The sequence below is a fragment of the Heliangelus exortis genome, chromosome 1 (genome assembly GCF_036169615.1).
Source record: "Heliangelus exortis chromosome 1, bHelExo1.hap1, whole genome shotgun sequence".
Lineage (NCBI taxonomy): Eukaryota > Metazoa > Chordata > Aves > Apodiformes > Trochilidae > Heliangelus > Heliangelus exortis.
Window position 1 is genome coordinate 158,216,647 of NC_092422.1, and position 16,876 is coordinate 158,233,522.

Sequence of the window (16,876 nt, forward strand, 5' to 3'; positions counted from 1 at the left end):
TGTTGAGACTACAATTGTAGTGAAGCCAGCCAGTCCATAAGCTTCTGTATGTATTTATCATTGCAGATATCAACGAATGCAGACGCTACCCAGGCCGCCTCTGTGCTCACAAGTGTGAGAATACTCCTGGTTCCTATTACTGCACCTGTACCATGGGATTCAAACTTTCAGCTGATGGCAGGTCATGTGAAGGTATGGCTGTCATAGGCTTTGGTCATGTAGTGTGAGATAAAGCTCATTGATGTTCAGCTTTTCTGTTTGGTTTTAGCTTGTAACACAGCACTTGGAATGGCATGAGAAATCCGACCCAGTGTGGTCATTTTGATTACATGAATGCTGTTATGATTGAGGTGACTGTAGTCCATAGTTTCAATATATTTCCCTGTGGCAGGATCAGTCAGAGGTGTATGAGTGGTCTGCATTTACCACATTTTGAAGCTAGATCAGATTCAAGACCTTCAAAACCTGGGTATCAGGTATTGATCAGCCTTGCTGATACCCAGATATAGAAATGCAAGTGTGTTCCCAAAGACTCTCTCCAAGTCACACACCTTGAGGGGTGGCACAGTGCATATTAACCTGTGCTGCTAGACCCTGTGGAGAGTAACACAACCAAACCTTATTTCCAGCTGACACAGTGACATGCATACCGTCCTCTTTTAATTAAAAAAATTGTCTTCCAAACTTTTTGCCTGAGACCTGCTAAAGGAGTGCATGGAATTTGGGACCCAGGTATCTAATTTTGCATTTCAGATTTAAATGAGTGTGAGAGCAACCCTTGTAGTCAAGAGTGTGCCAATGTGTATGGCTCCTACCAGTGTTACTGCCGCCGTGGCTTTCAGCTTAGTGACATAGATGGGATTTCATGTGAAGGTAAGCATTATTATTTTGCAGATGGATGATGAGTGAATGTTTCTTATTCTTACCATAACATACATGAAAAGTTACATATAACTGTACCGGTTTCATTTTAACATTTTTTTCTCTTTGGTATTCTCATGTGAAACTATAAAGCTATAAATACAGATTCTGTGTTTAGTGCAGATCTTCCACCCATGTCCTAGTTTAGCAATAGCTCTGCTTGTATTGTGTCAGTTTTGGTGTTAACATTTAATGTAGCTTCACATCTTTTTGCAACTTGCCAGATTTTTACTTTTTATTTTCTGAGGAACTAACAGAATTTCTAGTCTTCAGCAAATCAATATACAAATAGATTTGTATGTCACATACGTAAGATACAGTATTACTAGGTAGAATTTTATATATCCACTTTTTGTGTCTTGTTCTGAACTACTGTCCAAGTAGGTTCTCTTCAAATACAAAAAGGAACTGGGTGCTATTTTCCTTGTGGACAAGATCCTTAATTTGGACTTACGTCTCTAGGACTTACTGGACAATAGGACCTTGGGCAGAACACCTCATCTTTTTTAAGGACAAGGATAAAGCTATTCCTCTCTCTTGCTTTTGTATAAATACCATGATACACATCACTGCTCTTATCCATTTACTTTACCTCTTGGGCCCTTAATTTGCTTTTAATTTTCTTCATACCTCTATTTATTCCTGACAGCCTTTATTGACTAGAGCCACATCTAGCTGGTGATCTTTTTACTTGCCCAGCAATTAGAATAATGAAATAGCATTTGAAGTGCAGAGCAGGAACACTGTACACGCGCCCTTGGTTGAATGTCATGAACATAGAGTAAATTAGTGGTGTTTTCTTCTTGCAGATATTGATGAATGTGCTTTACCTACTGGAGGGCATATCTGTTCTTTTAGATGTATTAATATTCCTGGGAGCTTTCAATGTACCTGCCCCTCCACTGGTTACAGGTTGGCACCCAATGCACGCAACTGCCAAGGTGAGTTCAAGGGAGACCTATCTGGATTGTAGACTTCTGAAAAGTTCTAGCAAGGTTTTATGTTTAAAAAAAATGTCTTTCCTACATCATTGCAAGTAAAGCAGTAAACATCTTCTTGGAATCTCCAGAAAACAGTATTTTTTAATAAATATACAGGAAATCTTTCTTATAAATGACAGAAAATACTTTTTATAAAGATTCCCACTGTGAAATGGTATGAGTTAGTTTAGCCATTAAAAGACATTACCATGCTGTAAACATTTCAGTAAGTGTTTAGTTCTGTCCACTTAGTGGCACTGCTGCTCTTCCTTTTCCTGTTTTTGCCTGTTTAGGTTAGTTTTCTTCTTTTTTGTTCTCCAGCCCTCCCCTTCCAATGCTCTAAGAATGTTTAATTGCATCCCCTGTTCTGTAGTACCTAATATCATACTTCCCTCATCTGGCACCTGCAAGGAGAGGAAAGCCATGTGTTTAATCCACTCCCCTTTTCCCATTTGGCAGATATTGATGAGTGTGTTGCAGAAAGCCACAACTGCTCTTTCAATGAGACCTGCTTTAACATCCAGGGGGGCTTTCGCTGTCTGTCTTTAGAATGTCCAGAAAATTACCGCAAGTCGGGAGACACGTAAGTACTCTTTGGTTTTTTTCCAAGGTTGAACAGTTTTATGGTGACTTGATCTCCTTTATGTCATGCCACTGCTGGCTGAATACATAACAGATTCTAGCAAATTCCTATTTTGATGGTTGGCCTATCCTATGTTTTGCACACACAGGTCTGGTTCCTTTCTCATGCTCCTGTTTCAGTCTTAAAAAAAAAAGGTATTCCCTTAAGAAATGTCCAGTGGTTTGCATCAAAATGATCTCTAGAGCCATAAGCAGATGTTCTCTGGCTACCTTGCAGGCAGCCTGTTAGGAGAGTTACATTCAGCTTCAAAATTCTGACTTTTATTTCCTTTTACACATAGTATTTCTTTACTTTATTACACTTCAGTGCGAGAGATCATTCTAGCTCCCTCTCTGAATTCTTAGCAGTGTTGTTGCAAAGCACTGTAAGAATGTCTTTTTTTTTTTTAGTACCATTTAACCTCTGTTAAAAAGGTTGGGATCCTAGTGAGGGTGGTATGTTAGCTGCTGCTCATATTTGTGCCTCTTAACCTAGCTCAGAGGAAGCCTGTGCATTCTGGTACTGAAAATATGAGACAGCTATGGGAGGAGGGGCAGCAGGCAGCTCATGTATACCCATCAAATGGAGCTAAGAAAGCAGAAAAGCTGCTGCAAAATTTCAGTTGCAGAGGTAGAGTTTATGCCTGATGCAGATGACTGCATTTACTCACACCCTGGGGCTCTGTGGCCACCTTTTACTCCAGCAATTCTTCCAAAGGCTGCTCCATGGTCCCCCCCCTGTGCCTCATACCCAGGTAAGCCTGTGCTCCACCAGCTAGGGAAGAAAGCTGATAAATCACATTTGTCATCACCTTGCTAGTACTTTTCACAGTCAATGTCCATACATCCACTATCTTTTAGATAAAAATGAGTATGTTGTGCCTCCTTTATGGATGAAGCTAATGCTGATCTTTATCAGGAGGACTTTGTGGGCAGTAGTTAGCCATATAAGTGGCACAGCAGTTGTATTTAATCAGAATGCTGTAGAGGGAGTTCATGGTATAACAATGTATTTATAAAATATGCTGGCATTCTGAGAAGCATCAATAGTAATTAAATTTAAGTTTTATTTGTCACATCAATAAATGTACGGTGCCTCTTGATGCAGATGTTCTCTTTATTTGTAATATTGTTGATTCATTTGTATCCTAATTGAAAAGAAGTAATTTGCAGTGGGCCACTAAGTAGAATTAGCAGATTTCTACTCTCATGGGCAACCCTGAGTTGCAAAGTTCAGTTTGTAAAATATGCTTTATACACACACATTCCACTTAATCTTTCCTACCTCTATTTTTATGCATGTGTTGAGACTAATGTCTATTTGAGATGGAAGGAGTCTATTAGGGAAGTAGTAGAATGTCTGAATTGTTTTTCTGTGTCTGGGTTATGGGGGCTCTGTCATGGCTTACTCTGCCTAACTCAGACTCACAGGGAGAGATTCTTCTGGTGTGCTAGGGCTATAATTCAGCTATGAGTCGAACACAAATCCTGTAGCTGCTCAGTAAAGTCCTAATTATTTTAATTCCTCGAGTTTTTACCTTGCTGGATTTACTAGGTTTTCCCTTCTCAACAGCAACAGACACAGTAATAAATTTATTGTCAAAAATGTGTTTGCATAGACCAAAGAGAATTTGAATTCATAATTTTTATTGCAAAAAGTCCACCTTAGTTCAGTGGGCAGAGAGGTACTCTCATCCTTGGTCAGTACACAAGTCTTACACCAACATGCCAGAATCAAACTTTTTGTACTGAGTTACCTTGTGCCCACTGGGGAACAGTTTCATAACTCAGCTCTTCAGCTCTCTTTTTACATCCAAGCTAATTACATATTTATGATTCATTTATTTTTGGCAAATGTAACCCAGCATAGCTGATAGCTAGCATACCTTTGTTAGCTTTTGCATAATAATGACATTAAATACTTTTTAACCCAATCTAGTGCCAGTTCTCCAAAATCATATAGCTGCCTTTTCACAGCATCATATCTATTACTGATACCCGTTTCCTCTCCTTTTTATTCAAAACACATTCCAGTTTGACAAACTTGACATATCATAAGACAACACATTTTCCATTCCCATCAAGTTGGTAACTCATGGGATTTGTTACCCTGTTCTCCAATATTTTTTTGTAACAGCTGTAATTTAAAAGGCCTAAGTCCTGCAAGTCTTCTTTTTCTTTAAAATCCTTATTTACAGGCAACAGCCCTCAGTGATCCAGAAGCTTCCTTACTCAATACCTTTAAAGCAGAGATTTTTTCCTGGTGGCTGTTGCAGTGGTGATTGTCATCAGATGAAGTAATCAGAGGATCATCCCATGCTACAGGCTGAAAGCTCAGTATGCTGTATAAGTACTCTGAGCTTCAGGAAGAAACATCCTGTGTAACCTTCTTCAAAGGCCAACAGAGTGCCTGGCACGGTCTGATCCTTAATAGTAGCAATTTTATTGAAGGTCATATTTCTTTTGCTTAAATTCTGCTTTTTTTTTTATAATTATTTTTTCCCCTTGATCAGCCTATAGGCTTGGTATTTTTCCAAGGATAATTAAGATCTACTGCTACTCACAATAGGACTTAACTTGCTGTACTACCTTGCCAAACACTTTTGTTTTCAAATTGCATAACAATTGAATTCTCTTTATGTGACACTGAAGCCTAACATTTGTAAAATTTAAGCCAAGAAAAATAGTGGAAAAGATAAAGAAACATTTATGGCAGCATGTCAGAAATGTGTGCTGCACTGAGCCAGGTTGGGAAATATTTTGATATTCTAGACATGTCTGTATACTCATAAGGTTGCCTGATGCTTCTCTTTGTTAGGGTCTGTTTTTAACTGCTTAGAATTTTGCCAGAATGGCTGAAATTTTTCATGCCAGGTATCTGACTCAGGCTCAAGTTTTTGCCATTTTAAACCAGAGCAGTTTACTCGTTTCCAAGAACAAGGTTAGGGAGGAACACATTGTTTTGTATGTTTAAGACATTTTGGTGATTTTTTTTTTCTTTTAATAGTTTGTTGTCATGTCTTGGAACAGAAGTCTGAAATTTGTTAGGAGATGGCTTTTTAGCTTTTTGTCATGCTAACCAAAAGCCTCTGAAACCTGAAATTGCCATTTGTAAAATTTCATTTGGCTGTTTTTTCATAAAACTTAGTAATGACAACCTTCATGGGTAATCCACCCCTATATGTCGAAACAGAGTCAGGTCTACCTGGAGTATTTCTGAGAGTCAAGTTTTGCTTCAAGTCTTTGAATGATAAGACTTTGAATGATAAGAATTTCATAGCCTCAGTGGCAATCTACCTTTGTGTTTGACTTCCTCAGTGCAATGATAATCCTTCCTATCAGTAGAGAGCTTGCTCTTTTTTAGCAACAAACAATTCTCTTCTGATTTACACCTAATCTTGAAGCTCTTTAAAGCAGGCTAAAATGGGCAGGGATCAACACCCTGGACTGTCTGAACCTGCTCCACGTACAGCCACAGGAAGGAAGCCTGATCTTCCCCATAATGTCAGCTCCTATCTGTCCTGGGCCAGGTGCTGCTGGCCCTGAAAGCACCAGAACCTCTTTCTTCTGTGCTTTTGAAGACTATTCAGACTCTATGGATAAGAAATCTGTTTCTAGCATGGGGGAGAGAAAAGCTGACTTGGTGAGAAGGGATAAGGAGGCTAAATGTAAGGAGGGAAGGGTCTGAAAGTATGACCAGGTGAGGAGACGGAATCTGGAAGACACTGCGGGGGTAGACGGTAAAATTAGGTAAAATAATTTAGAGATCAGGAAAATGAACCACAGGAGAGAGGGGCTTATGGTTAAGGGTGACTGATGCCAGATTTGAATTAAGAGCATCACCAAAGAATAACTTGGGATGGCTGCACAAAATAATGAGGGAAGGGGTATGTGCTGTGGGACTAAGTCTGTGGAGTAGAAACTGAAAGAGCCAAGTGTCAGCCAGGTGAGAATGGAGAAATAAGAGGAAGACTGGCACTGGCTGAGTAGAGACAGTCCTGATGCCAAATGTTTGAGTCTGCAGTAAGGGCAGTTGACAAGGAAGGGGGATAGGAAGAATGAGCCAGGTTGGGAGAGACAAATGGAAGAGACAAAGGTGGAACATGAAGGCTCAGTGCAGAGGGCAAAATGAAGATAGGCCTGTCTCCTCTTGCAAGGAGCTTAAAAACTCCTTGAGACTTTCCAGCTGTAGGCAGGAGAAACATCCAGAGTATTTGTCCATCCTGTCATCATGTACAGCTGTATTCTGTATTCCTGCCTGGGCCTGAAGTGGGACTCCAGATTCATTTCTGGTTAAGAAGTACCTGTAAAACCCGACCATCTGTTTCATTCCCTTTAAGTTCTGGTTTGTTAAAGGCAAGAACCACTTTCCCTACACAGCTGCTCCATTAACATAAATGTAGAAGTTCACAATATGATAACACAACCTGGCTGATGGCTCATCTGGGCCTCAAGGTGGGATGGAACCTGCTGAAAAGAAATGCACGCGTGATAGTATGGTCAAGCACCTTTGTAGTGGAATATGTTCTAGCAGGTCGGGAAAACTGTTGCAGCTCTGGAAATCTAAAGGGTTGAATTTCAAATATGTGTAGTGTATAGTTAAGTAATAATACTTCATTGGTCACTCAACATGTTGAGATCGTTCCCCTGCGTGAAGAAATTCCAAAGCCATAAGTCCTGCCAAAAAGTTTTTTCCTTTCTGTGCATGAGGATTTGTTGTATACCATTCAACTCCTTTGGGCACAGCAGAATAAATTGCCTCTGTACCATATGAAAACCATGCTCAGAAACTAACAGGAAGGAAGGCAGAAAATATTTTCTCCTCATTTCTTTGGTTAGTAAATGTTGTATTCATTATCTAAAATTAAATCTCTGTACTTCTGGTAGTTTTATTTTCCTTTATGAGTAACCAGTGTTTAGTACATCAAATTCAATCTGTAAGTATTTCTTCAAAACTGGTATTTCAGCCACACAAATAAATTGAAGAGTACAGAGTAGTAATAATAATAATTTTTGTAGAGCTAAAATAATCAGGAACAAATAGAGAAACAAGTGTTTAGCAACATTAGTTGCTTATTTTCCTAGTCCAGGCCCCCGACTGCAGCGGCTTACAGAGATGTATATAAAATTGCCTCATTGCAAAGCCATGTGTTTTTTATCTGGGCTTCACATAGGGTTTCTCTGGTAGCATCTTGCTGCCTCCTCAGTCCTCCCCTTCTCCCACCAGGTGTTGTCCTCTTCTTTCATAGCAGCACAGCATGGTGGCAGGCATGGTAGCTGTACAGCCAGCTCCTCCATCCTGAGATCCCATGGAGCTGGAGCAGCACCAAGGGGCTTGGGCTTGCAGTTGGGTTCCCCTGCTGTATGATTTTCTTCTGCCCACTGAAGGGGGAAGCATTTAAATAAGGTCTAGAGAGTAACCTGGGATTTAAAATGCTCGTTGCTTATTGCCTTTGTGGTGCATGACCCCAGAATGAACCCTGGTTCTTGAAAGCAATAATATTTGCTATCTTTCCTTTGTGGTTGTTTGATGGAACAATTAGTGCACATTAACTAAACCTGTAGTGAAGTGTGCAGTGTGTAGTGTGCACCAACAAAGAATAAGATAAAAGATGAGGAATTTTGAATAATTCTAGCTCCTAGCCGCAGGCACATCTGTCTCCACAAATAACTTTCTGAATCAGCAGAATGTCCTCTTTCTAATCTTAGGATCTGGAAGCTTTGGGATTTTGTTCTTCTTAAAAATTCTGTATACTATCAAATGTATTTTACTTTTATAAAATAGTAAATCAGTGCATCTTTAAGAGCATGTACATGCTTCCAAAAAGATTTACGTGAAGAAAACATTTCCAACTAAAAGATTAACTGTTTTGACTTGCTTCATAATTTCAGCAAAAACAGGTAGCCTCATGATTTCAGCAAAACCAAGTAATTCTCTTCAGTGGAGTTATTGATGACATTTCAGAAAAGAATGCAGAACTCACTATACCTGAAAATATTCCAAGAGTATCCACACCTAATTAGCTGGCCATCTTGTGAAGACTTGTGTGTGCTCTTTACACACATGAATAAAAATAAGAATGCATTTAAGTCTTCAAAGAATTGCTTTGTACTTTCATTTGCAAGTGGTATAAAAAACCCCATGGAACACATTAACTGAAGAACTGAGGGTGCTTTTAACTACTGTTTTTTGAAAATGCTTATTTTGTGTGTAATGAGAAGTTCCTGGAATTCAGGTTACCATTCACTAGCAACAAAGCTGGGCTTGCTTGAGACTCGGTTCTGTTGATACGAGGTACTCCTGATACGAGCTTGGTTTTAAATGTCAAAATAAAATAAAATACATGAAATGGGCACTCAGATTTCCTTAAATTAGTAAGAAGCAAACAATGCTTTCATGCTGGAGCATTTCTCAGTAAAGAAACGAATAAATAGTTTAGGTTCCAAAAACTCAGCTTGTGGACTGAATATTGCTTTTGAGTGCAGAGACTCTTGTTCATAATTTGATTGATTCATAGATCAGCAATATACAAAATCTGATCATCCTCAAATTTTGCAAAATCAGTATCCAGATGAGATCATAATGTCTGCCCCTATTTCCACACACCTGTCTGAGAGGTTGTTCAGTTGAATATACCAGCTTGAATATGGTAATCTGGGCATATCTTTAATCTGCAATCAATATAAAGTTTCCTTGCCTGCAATTCTTTAAACACTTGTCAAATCCATCAGGTATCATGACATGTCAAATCTTCATCAATGTGCTGCTAAACTACAGCATTCTTTAATAGCAGTGACTTTAATGCCCAGACCTGTCAGTGCCATATTTTACTGGACAGACTTCACTTCTGTCATTGACAGAAAGGGAGGAGATCATTCCCTCCATGCAGATTATGATTCCTACTGCTGATGTTCATTGTTCACTTTCAGCCTGTATGTGATCTCTTCCTTGTTCTCTGGATTTTTCACTGTAGTACAGTGCCTAATGATAAGGGAAGCAAACAACAAAAGTCAACTTGCTCACTCACCAGCATCATTCTTGTGATTCAAGGCTGCATTAAAGTGGACTGAATGTGTAGGGCACACTCTGGAGACATCAGACCATTGGATCCCGTTTTCAGTACCTGCCTAGATGGCTTTTATACTGACTCATATTGGTTCTTCTGGGAGCACAAAGAAATACTGTGCCATATCAGTAGGAAGGAGGTTTGTCTTCAAATAAACCTTAACAAGCAGGCAGCACTGGAAATAAATTTTATGTTCCTCTGTACATTCTCAGGTGATGAAAACACAGAGGTCAGTATCTTCTCTCTCAGAAAGACCAACTCCTTGTACACTTTTGGTTTTTAGAATATTTTGCTCAGTCTTAAAAACCAGCCAGACATCTTGAGTGTAGGACACAGTCAGCTCAATAAAAAGAGAACAAAACTTGGGGGGAAGTGACAGGGGTGGGGGGTGGAGGGGAAGGCCAGTGTTGTCCCTAGGAAGAGCTTATCCAGTCTAAATGCAAAGAAACTGCCCCACCCTGGGGTGCCAGACTCAATCCATCTGCACATGCAAAGAAAGGGCAACACTTCTGAAAATGGAAACACTCCACCAAAAGCACCAACTGCAGACAAGTTGATCCTTATTTTAATAAATGCCCGTTTGCAATATGACTGAGGTGCCAGGCTGAAGAATGGATACAGTATGCAAGCCAACAGATCTTTTCCCACCCCCACTGCCCTTGCTCTCCTGTCACGCTTGCTAAATGTTTGCTAATCTTCCTCTTGTCTTGTGTTCTCACTTTTCTTGCAGTCGCTGTGAGCGCTTGCCTTGTAATGAAAATAAGGAGTGCCAGAGCCTGCCTCTGAGAATAACCTACTATCACCTCTCTTTTCCTACCAACATTCAAGTACCTACCGACATTTTCCGCATGGGCCCTTCCAATGCTGTCCCTGGGGATAAAATTCTGCTGTCCATCATCAGCGGGAACCAGGAGGGGTTTTTCACCACAAAAAAAGTGAACAACCACAGTGGCATTGTGGTCATGCAGCGGCAAATCACAGAGCCCAGAGACCTTCTTCTGACAATTCAAATGCAACTTTCCCGCCATGGAACTGTCAACACATTTGTTGCCAAACTTTTTATCTTTGTCTCTGAACAGCTTTGATCCCTAACTTACAGGCATCATTGGCTACTTTTTCTCATCCAAGAGAACCCTTTTTTCCCCAATTTTAATAAAGTTTCCATTAACCTGTTGCATCCTGCACTTTCATTTTATTTGCCATCATCAAAGTTCTCTTTCTCTTATCACAGAACATCTCACTTTGGGGAGATGCTTGTGTATACTCTGCATCATTATAAGTAGAAATTGGTGTCCAAAGGCTTATTACTTGAATATATCAAGAACTGAAAACTCTTCATTTACTTTACACAGTAGTGGAGTTGGTGTCACTTGATGATGCCCAGCTCATTCTGTTCAGGTCTAAATTTTCAAAACAAAATAGTAACATAATCTGAACTGTCTCAGCTGAGACAGTTTCACCACCTGCTGCACATTTGCTGAAAATCAATTTAGAGGGCATATTTTAAACTTTTAGCACCTCATAGGTGCCCCAGCACATAAGTCATTTCAGAAGTGGGGAGCCAGATTCTCAGGCTGTGTTAGTTACCAGTGCTGTGTTGTAGCCAGTGAGCTTGTGCTGATTTCCACCAGATACAAATCCCAACTCTAACTTTCAAGGATGGTACAAAAGAGACTTTGCTCTAGTGAACATCTATTTTAGAGATTTTTCCATTTTCCTTTCTGTGGAATTTGCATTTAATTGAAAAACTGATGATTGGAAAACAGCGATGAACTTCCTAACAGCATTCAGCTAGTAGCAGAGAGCTCCTTTCTATTTCACAGGCTATGTCCTAAAAAAGTGTCTACACAAACATGTGAAAAAGCGATTTATTTGGTCTCATAACATTTTTGGCTCTCCAACTTCTGTACCAAAGCTCATCAATTTTCAACTAGGTCTCTTGACCTAGCCCACCACCACCAAAAAATCCTCAGCCAAACCCTAACAGCTCTGAAATGTCAGCCAGATTGCCACTATCTATATCTTTCTTCCTTTACTGCTATAACTTTCTTCCTTCTGTGCAATCAAGCACAATTCAGACAATACAACTGGAATTTCTTTGGAGTTCTTTTGTTTTCTAAACCGGAGAAATATTTTACTCCTCTGTCCTTTTGTTGATGCATGTTAAAATCTCACTACCAGAGGTATGATCTGAAAATTAATGTTTTTTTTACACCATCCCAGTCTTAGATATCTCTGCTGCCCAGTCCTAAAACAGTTAATCAGGATTAATCCATGTCTATGCACATCCAAAAAAAAAAAAAAAAAAAAACCAAAAAACCAAACCAAACCAAAAAAAAAAAAAAAAAACAAAGGAAGAAAAAAAAGGTTCACTATGTTAATACAGCAGAGGCAAGGCACAAGGTTAAAAACTGAACCTTCTAAAGCAAGATCACAAGCCTTAATCACCTGAACACAAGGAATTACTCTATTAGGTGTAAGCTTCAGGCTCTTGGGTTCATCATCAGCCAGGGACTAGATTGGGGCATGATCATAGCTCTCTGCCAGCAAAGTATTACATCTTCCTTAAGGCAAAGTTTATCCCAGCTGGCTGACAGGAGTTCAAGTCTCATGAGGAATGCCAATGTTTAATAAGTCTGTTGACACATTCTTATAAAGCTGCCAGAAGTTGCCAGTGGGGATAGAGTCCCAGCTTTAAATATTGAAAGCACAAGCCCATGCTACTTGAGCTAATGGGGTTTCTTACCACCATAGAAGATGCTTGTATATAAATGCCCTATGGCTACCAGCTCATTATGAAGCCATAATTAAGTAGGATAAAGATTGAAAAATAAACTTAATTTTTGCAGGCATTAATATATATTTGTTTGGCAGGAAAAGAAGGGAGTGTGGAAATTTGGCCCTCAGTGTTGTAAAATGCAACCATATTAATTGCATCCAGCGAGTAATTCATGAACATGGAGCTCAGATTCTCTTCTGTTAAGTGCCTTAATGCTGCAGTATAGCTAGAACTGTTAAGGGCATATATGTAGTTATGTAGTGCTTTCTATGTGCATGGTTCTTTCCAAATTAAAATGAAATAATGGCCCCAGGTCCAAAGAACCTACTAGTTGAATTCAGCAGTGAATATGAAAAAGAATAACATCAGGACACAAAAAGGAAGCAAAAATTGTATCCAGGAAAAGATTGGATTATTTGCAAAATAATCAGAGCAACAGAGCTGGTTAACTTTTTTCCTCTTTTAAATAAAAAAGGCCTGGAAGATGTACCATCTCCAAAGCTGCAATTTTTGTTAGAAAGGGAAAACTTCAAGAAAAGATCTAAATAAAGTTATCAGCATTTAAGAAGAAAATTTTGCAATCACAATCTCTGCTATCAGTAGGCATGAGCTAAAAGAAACATGTAAGGAAATCAGATCATATGCAAAGGTGATGTGTAGGGATAAAACTAAAACTTAGATCTGAGGACACTGTTAATAACAAATTTCAGGAGCTGAAATAGATGCCAGTTGTCAAAGAAGTTACTCCAGAAGATGACTACATATGTGCCATGGAAGCAATGAGAGACCAAAGTGTTACCAACTGCACTTTGGATGCGCTGAAGCAATTAGCAGCAATATCAAAAGAAAAAGGACAAGAGAATGAATATTCAGGCAAGGGACAAAGAAAGTACACACTTAAGTTTAGCAGTGTGGACGGAGCATGAGAAAAAAAAAAAGCTGACACAAATGTTTATGTGTCACATACATTATTAGATCTAAATGTATCTAGAAACCAGATTTAATTTAGGAAGTAACACAAATCACTTACACTGATTGTGTTCCTCCATTTCCACATGCAGGGTAACTAATTCATATCAAAGTGCTGCACTCCAGTGAATCAGCAGCGAGAACTATGAATGTAAGCCTTACTTAGGACTTCATCTTAAACAAATTCATGGCTTTATTGGATTATAATTTCAGAAATGTTGGCACTTGCCAAATTTTTTTCCAGCTGAAGTCAAGAGTAAAGCTCCTATTTGTTCCCCAGAAAGAGCAAAAGCAGACCAAATATTGAAAACCTCAGACACTCCTACCACACCGTTTTGGCATGCAAATCCTATTATCTAAACATAGCTATGAACATTTAGGATGCTGTATGTATTGTGTCAGTATTTCACTCAAAATATTGTCCCAAAATGAGTTATGTAAGATCCTGTTTGTTGTTGTCCCTTCCAGGTTTAATGGTGCTATCATTGTTATTTATGTGATATATACACAGAGGGTAACTTTCAAAGAATTTTTTCAGAATTTATAAACATGTTATTGGGAGTGGAGCCAATCTAACTTGGCTGTTGTCATCTCAGCTCAGCAAGTTCCTGAGGACAGATGCAGTGTTTGTTTGCATGGCTGTATAGATGTCAATGTCTACTAAGCCCCTCTGTAAGGAAAATAAAAGGGGGAAAGAGGGAAACAAACATGAATGATTTACATGCTTGCATCAATTTTATTTGTTACATATTTTGAAATAGAGTATTTTATGCTGGAACTAGATTATGTAATTTAGCTGATCCTTATTTCACAGACATGGTCAGCTAGCTAGGAGTCCTTTCTTAATTTGGCAGCTGAAGTTTAAAAAAAGGGAATGGAATCTGTTATGTCCATATATCCCGAGTTAGTTTGTTCTAAAATTACCAGCATGAAACATTTCAGCAGAAAGCCCTATTCTGTTCCCTGCGATATGTCTAGGAAATAATGAAATTTTATACCCAGATAGCTGTGGGGAGTAAAGGGTCTCTCCTGGCCTGTATCTCCTGGTCTGTATCTCAAAACATCAACGACAGAGAATAAGAAGCCAGACTCAGATGTTGTAAATTAACACAGCTCCATTGCCTTACCGTGGACTATGCCAGTTCACATCTGTTGAAGCACGATTTCCTTAATGTTGATTCATGTCTTCTCTTTTATCTTTATTTTAGCTTCATACAATATCAGCGTATTTGGCTTTGTTTTCTTTGATGAGCAAATCTGGGTAGCATATAATAAGAAGTTACTGATGTGTTTATTATTAATAGGGCCATAAAGTCCCTTTGAACATCTGAAAAAAGATGGCTTGTAGGTGTGGACTTGGGTAAGGAGTTTTGAAAAGAGCAAGAACCATTTGTTTCTAGAGGTATCTGACAAACTAAAGCTTCCATTTTTGTTTCCCTTTTACTCAGTGAATTTTTCTTCCTTCTAATCTTTTAATTCCCCCCCCCTCTTCTGACACTGCAGTCTTTTCTTTTTTCCACTTAGAAATATGAAGAAATGGGCAGGTCAAAGTTGAGATCATTTGTGGGGCTTAGTTCATTGTAAGACCCAGCATAGCCCTTTCATCTCTGGTGAACACAGACGGGGTATTGTGTGAAGTTCTTGAACTGTAAGTGACTTTAAATTCACTCTGGTGGACAAGGGTGAGAAGAAGTCATTTAACTTTTAATAGACTTTCAAGGACGAATGAGCAGCGGGTTGAGATGGAATATGAAATGACCCTTACCATTTCCCCAAACTCAGAATTGAATCTTTGAGTTTTTAAATAATGTGGTTAACTTTTCGTCTCCTTCAGTTTCCATTCCTCTCTGTTTTCTCTGTTTAGATGGAAAGGGAGAATGTAGAAAAAAACAGAGAGCTTTTCTGGCTCTTTCTGTGCTGAAAATCGTGAAAGAAAGTTGGCCCTTTCGTGCCAGATTTTCAAAATGGAAACAGTTGTTTCTGCTTCATATGACTGATACCATATGGAATACAAAACCACTTGTGCAAATACGTGTAGCTCCACTGAAAATAGTGATAACATGCCAGGGCACTGCAGCTGAAGATCTGGGCCTAGTTGTTTGGTCCTGTTTGGACAGTGACTTTGCAAGGCATCTTAGGCACTACAGTTCTTCCTATTCCTACATGCCTGGCTTGAAGAACTGGCTTTGAAGGGGGGTGGAGGGGTGACTGCAATTCTTAGCCAAGCCAATTTCTTCAGTGGTCCAGCAGTTCTGGTGATCTGCGTTTGTCTAAGCTTTTAAGGTGAGGGATGAACACATACCAGTGCTAGTTTCTAGCTCCCCAGATTGCAAAACATGAAGTAATTAATTTTCAGGATATTGATGCCTCTCTCCCTCTTTTTATTCTCAGTGTCAGACTTGAAAAGACAGATACTATCCGTTGCATTAAGTCTTGTCGGCTAAATGATGTCAACTGTGTCTTGGATCCAGTCCACACAATTTCCCACACTGTCATTTCCCTGCCCACGTTCAGAGAATTTACAAGACCTGAAGGTAAGTGGTTTGTTCCTTCTTCCATTTAATAGACAGCAACATACAAAACCTCCACTGGAAATCCTTGCCTAAAGCCAGACTACCAACCGGTGCAGTAAAATGTCTGCACAGTTCCAAATTATAGTGTACTATTCATCTAATTAAAACCTTCAATATCCAGGATTTTTAATGTTATGGGGAAAAGAAAGTAATCCTGAGCTCTACCTTATACACCTTCCCGGTCTAAGGAAATACTGAATTCCAGTGCTCATGTACCACATTGACTCACATAATAGTTGTATGCCCCATGTCTCTTTTCCTTTTTTTGAAGATTTTGATATAGGAAGTAGGTGCTCGTATTTCTTTCATCTGTTTATTGTCAGCTGTTTGCCATTGACAGATAGCTTCTTCCAAGAATATAGCCTTTATCTACACACCCACATTAATCACAAAATACATGATACTGAATATTTACTGTGATTTACCTATTTTGACCTATATATAAAAAAACCCCCGACCTGTTGGTTTTTAAAACACAGAATAAAGGAAGGGAAATTCCAAGGGATAGACAGACAGTTTTTAAATTGAAATTTTCAAAACACATTCAATGGAGTGGCTGTCCAGTCATCCAGAGTGAGTTTTCCAGCCCAGGATGCTGCACTTCTATGGGCACTCCTGTATTGCTTTTGTTTCTTCAGTCTCTGCAGTATCTGTGAATTTTTAAATCCTGCAGTTTCATAAAAATCATACTTGGTTTTCTTAGTTCACATAGAAACTTATGGATGTAGAGGAAATTTTTGACCCTTAGCATCTGTATTTACTCTCTGGCAGCTTGGCTGGGGATCACCTACACATCCATAGGTGGGATGACTGCCTTGAGCCCTGTATCTCTGTAGGATCAGCCACTCAGCAACTTACTGTGTGGCATAGACAGAGAGAAGGGGACTGAAGAAACCAAGACTGTTTTGGAGGGGTTTTTAAGGAACTTAAAGCCCTATTTCTGATGCACAAAGAGTCTCAGCCTTG

General features: G+C 39.2%; 1 protein-coding gene across 2 annotated transcripts in view; it reads left to right on the forward strand.

Moving 5' to 3' along the window:
- FBLN1 (fibulin 1) overlaps nucleotides 1-16,876 on the forward strand; it is an 81,742-nt gene that overhangs the window by 42,761 nt on the left and 22,105 nt on the right. The window contains exons 11-15 of one of the 2 annotated variants that reach the window (XM_071733299.1): nucleotides 67-192; nucleotides 754-873; nucleotides 1,731-1,862; nucleotides 2,361-2,484; nucleotides 15,729-15,871. In XM_071733299.1, coding sequence (XP_071589400.1) covers nucleotides 67-192; nucleotides 754-873; nucleotides 1,731-1,862; nucleotides 2,361-2,484; nucleotides 15,729-15,871 — 645 coding nt within the window. Of the gene's footprint in view, nucleotides 1-66; nucleotides 193-753; nucleotides 874-1,730; nucleotides 1,863-2,360; nucleotides 2,485-10,319; nucleotides 10,767-15,728; nucleotides 15,872-16,876 lie in introns of those variants that run through there. The other variant, XM_071733300.1, reaches the window with a different exon arrangement.